Source organism: Phoxinus phoxinus, assembly GCF_949152265.1.
Source record: "Phoxinus phoxinus genome assembly, chromosome: 18".
Classification (NCBI taxonomy): Eukaryota; Metazoa; Chordata; class Actinopteri; order Cypriniformes; family Leuciscidae; genus Phoxinus; species Phoxinus phoxinus.
In genome coordinates, this window is record NC_136893.1 from 1,733,752 (window position 1) to 1,738,751 (window position 5,000).

Below are 5,000 nucleotides of genomic sequence, written 5' to 3' on the forward strand. Positions count from 1 at the left end.
TTTACACCGTTTACCTCGTGTGTGTGTTGGAACGCTATAGTAACTTTACACCGTTTACCTCGTGTGTGTGTTGGAACGCTATAGTAACTTTACACCGTTTACCTCGTGTGTGTTGTGAAGCTATAGTAACTTTACACCGTTTACCTCGTGTGTGTGTTGGAACGCTATAGTAACTTTACACCGTTTACCTCGTGTGTGTTGTGAAGCTATAGTAACTTTACACCGTTTACCTCGTGTGTGTGTTGGAACGCTATAGTAACTTTACACCGTTTACCTCGTGTGTGTTGTGAAGCTATAGTAACTTTACACCGTTTACCTCATGTGTGTGTTGGAACGCTATAGTAACTTTACACCGTTTACCACGTGTGTGTTGTGAAGCTATAGTAACTTTACACTGTTTATCTCGTGTGTGTTGGAACGCTAAAGTAACTTTACACCGTTTACCTCGTGTGTGTGTTGGAACGCTATAGTAACTTTACACCGTTTACCACGTGTGTGTTGTGAAGCTATAGTAACTTTACACCGTTTACCTCGTGTGTGTGTGTGTTGGAACGCTATAGTAAATTTACACTGTTTACCTCGTGTGTGTGTGTGTTGGAACGTTAAAGTAACTTTACACAGTTTACCTCGTGTGTGTGTGTGTGTTGGAACGCTATAGTAACCTTACACTGTTTATCTCGTGTGTGTTGGAACGTTAAAGTAACTTTACACCGTTTACCTTGTGTGTGTGTGTGTGTTGGAACGTTAAAGTAACTTTACACCGTTTACCTCGTGTGTGTGTGTGTTGGAACGCTATAGTAACCTTACACTGTTTATCTCGTGTGTGTTGGAACGTTAAAGTAACTTTACACCGTTTACCTCGTGTGTGTGTGTGTTGGAACGCTATAGTAACTTTACACCATTTACCTCGTGTGTGTGTGTGTGTGTTGGAACGCTATAGTAACTTTACACCGTTACCTCGTGTGTGTTGTGAAGCTGTAGTAACTTTACACCGTTTACCTCGTGTGTGTTGGAACGCTATAGTAACTTTACACCGTTTACCACGTGTGTGTTGTGAAGCTATAGTAACTTTACACTGTTTATCTCGTGTGTGTTGGAACGCTAAAGTAACTTTACACCGTTTACCTCGTGTGTGTGTTGGAACGCTATAGTAACTTTACACCGTTTACCACGTGTGTGTTGTGAAGCTATAGTAACTTTACACCGTTTACCACGTGTGTGTTGTGAAGCTATAGTAACTTTACACCGTTTACCTCGTGTGTGTGTGTGTTGGAACGCTATAGTAACTTTACACTATTTACCTCGTGTGTGTGTGTTGGAACGTTAAAGTAACTTTACACCGTTTACCTCGTGTGTGTGTGTGTGTGTTGGAACGCTATAGTAACCTTACACTGTTTATCTCGTGTGTGTTGGAACGTTAAAGTAACTTTACACCGTTTACCTCGTGTGTGTGTGTGTGTGTTGGAACGCTATAGTAACCTTACACTGTTTATCTCGTGTGTGTTGGAACGTTAAAGTAACTTTACACCGTTTACCTCGTGTGTGTGTGTGTGTTGGAACGCTATAGTAACTTTACACCATTTACCTCGTGTGTGTGTGTTGGAACGCTATAGTAACTTTACACCGTTTACCTCGTGTGTGTGTGTTGGAACGCTATAGTAACTTTACACCGTTTACCTCGTGTGTGTAGTGAAGCTTTAGTAACTTTACACCGTTACCTCGTGTGTGTTGTGAAGCTGTAGTAACTTTACACCGTTACCTCGTGTGTGTTGGAACGCTATAGTAACTTTACACTGTTTACCTCGTGTGTGTGTTGGAACGCTATAGTAACTTTACACCGTTTACCACGTGTGTTGTGAAGCTATAGTAACTTTACACTGTTTACCTCGTGTGTGTGTTGGAACGCTATAGTAACTTTACACCGTTTACCACGTGTGTGTTGTGAAGCTATAGTAACTTTACACTGTTTATCTCGTGTGTGTGTTGGAACGCTAAAGTAACTTTACACCGTTTACCTCGTGTGTGTGTTGGAACGCTATAGTAACTTTACACCGTTTACCACGTGTGTTGTGAAGCTATAGTAACTTTACACTGTTTACCTCGTGTGTGTGTTGGAACGCTATAGTAACTTTACACCGTTTACCACGTGTGTGTTGTGAAGCTATAGTAACTTTACACTGTTTATCTCGTGTGTGTGTTGGAACGCTATAGTAACTTTACACCGTTTACCTCGTGTGTGTGTTGGAACGCTATAGTAACTTTACACCGTTTACCTCGTGTGTGTGTTGGAACGCTATAGTAACTTTACACCGTTTACCTCGTGTGTGTGTTGGAACGCTATAGTAACTTTACACCGTTTACCACGTGTGTGTTGTGAAGCTATAGTAACTTTACACTGTTTATCTCGTGTGTGTGTTGGAACGCTATAGTAACTTTACACCGTTTACCTCGTGTGTGTGTTGGAACGCTATAGTAACTTTACACCGTTTACCTTGTGTGTGTGTTGTGAAGCTGTAGTAACTTTACACCGTTACCTCGTGTGTTACCTCGTGTGTGTGTGTGTCGCAGGTATCGCGCAGTGGCGTCGTGGAGTCGCGTGCAGGGCGTCGGGATTCCCGTGTTCACGGCGCTGGAGATCGTGTTTATTTGGACGCTGGCGGCAGTGCTGGCGGTTCCGGAGGCCATCGGGTTCAAGATGGTCAGTTTCGAATATAACAACATCACCATCAGAACCTGCATGCTGAAGCCAGAGACGCCCTTCATCACGGTGAGAACAACAACAGCAACAACTAACACAATATTAACAACAACAACTACATCAACAACAACAACAACAACCTGTGGACATAATTTCTGTTCATTCACAGATCTTCTGAGTAATTCATTATTCCTTCATAAAAATCAAAGCTTTAAAAAAAAAAATGAAAGTCAGTTCTGCTGATCCAGGTTTCATTTTTCCTTGAAATGTATATTTCATTTTTTTTTAGGTTTTCTGACATTTCTGAGGTTGATGTCATTTTTGAAAGCTGTCAGAAAATTTGCATTTCAAACAGGAAGGAGTTGAAAGGCTCTTTTTGAATATTTTAAAGACACATGATCTATTGAGTAACACCATTTTCAGATAAAGATATATACAAGTAAAATATAAAAATAATATGAATTATGAATACAATATCAAAATAAAATTACAAATATAGTTTATGAACATATATGTCTTGTCTATAAATGTATATATATATATATATATATATATATATATATGATATATACAAAATATTTTATAATATTGTTTACTTGGATATAATAATTATACATTATTATTATATAAATATATTTGTTATATAAAAAGTATAATATATAATAAAATATATAATTTTTAAATATAATGTATATCATTTTTTTTAAAGAAATTATATAAATATATTTTATAATATATTAATAATATATATATTATATAATATATATACATATACTTTTAAAAATGATTATTAGTTAATACAAATATTTATTTATCTATCTATTATTATTTTTTAAATATTGTTTACTTATTATATACCAATTATACAATATTAATATTATTATATAAATATACATTTTAATATATATTTTATTATACAATATGTATATATTGTAATTTGATTTAATTTAATTATATTTTAATATATATTTCTATACTATCTAATTAAAACAAATAATTAAATGCATCTCCATCAATGTTGTAATATAATTATATTTAGCTCATTTATGAAGTGTGTAATTGGTGTGTGTGTGTGTGTGTGTGTGTGTGTGTGTGTGTGTGTGTGTGTGTGTGTGTGTGTGTGTAGTTCTACAGGGACGTGAAGGTCTGGTGGCTGTTTGGCTTTTACTTCTGTGTGCCGCTGGTGTGTACGGGCGTCTTCTACACACTGATGACCTGTGAGATGCTGAGCAACAGGAAGGGCAGTCTGAAGTTCTCACTGAGCGAACACCTGAAGCAGGTGAAGAACACACACACACACACACACACACGCACACACACACACACACACACACACACACACACACACACACACACACACACACACACACACACACACACACACACACACACACACACACACACACACACACACACACACACACACACACACACACACACACACACACACACACACACACACACAGGCTTAATTATTAATTACTGGACCTGAATACTACTGTTAGACTTTGTAAATGTGTTATTTTTATATATAAGAAGTCCTGAGACTGCTGGGCGGGAGCAGTCTCAGCTTACTAAAGCTCCTCGCAGCATAGAGCAGCCATTCGGGCTCATCCACAATCGAGGGGGACCTGGGTGGCGGTCGCAATCTAGCCAGTTAGAGATATGCAAGATCTGAGGACTGTTTTATCTCTAATATAGCTTGGAAGAAGAAGCACTGACGCCGTGGCTATCGGGCTTCTGCTTCAGTGGGTCCTGCACACTATAGAAGGGTTTCAGAATTCAGTTCGGTTCTCGTCCGGCCAGATTTCTAGGGGTCCTCCCCACAGTGGTGAACCCCGAGCAGGCTCTGGTTATGGAGCAGGAAGTGCTGACACTTCTGCAAAAGGAGCTATAGAAGGGGTTCCTCCTCCCAGCAGACAGTCAGGGTTTTTCAGCCGTTACTTCATTGTTCCGAAAGAGGATGAAGGGTTGCGTCCTATTCTAGATCTGCGTCAATTAAACAGCAGGTTTCAGAATCTCAAGTTTAAAGTATGCTTACGCTAAATATGATTGTGTCACAGATTCAGTCCGAGGACCGGTTTGTCACAATAGACTTGAAGGACGCTTATCTATCCATCCTCATCACAGGAGGTTCCTGAGGTTCGAGATGTGGTTCTGTCTCATTTAAAGATGTTGGGGTTGCGGCTCAACGCCCAGCTCAGAGGACCGTCTATTATTAGTAGCCCCATTCTGGCCGGCCAGAGAGTGTTTCTCAGACCTACTGTCCCTTCTAGTTGGCTCTCCCTTGGAGATTCCGATC

General features: G+C 39.3%; 1 protein-coding gene across 1 annotated transcript in view; it reads left to right on the forward strand.

The window, feature by feature from the left end:
• The window catches only part of ednrab (endothelin receptor type Ab), a 13,394-nt gene that overhangs the window by 4,876 nt on the left and 3,518 nt on the right, over window positions 1-5,000 (forward strand). The window contains exons 4-5 of the mRNA XM_079589070.1: window positions 2,569-2,767; window positions 3,825-3,977. Coding sequence (XP_079445196.1) covers window positions 2,569-2,767; window positions 3,825-3,977 — 352 coding nt within the window. The remainder of the gene's footprint in view (window positions 1-2,568; window positions 2,768-3,824; window positions 3,978-5,000) is intronic.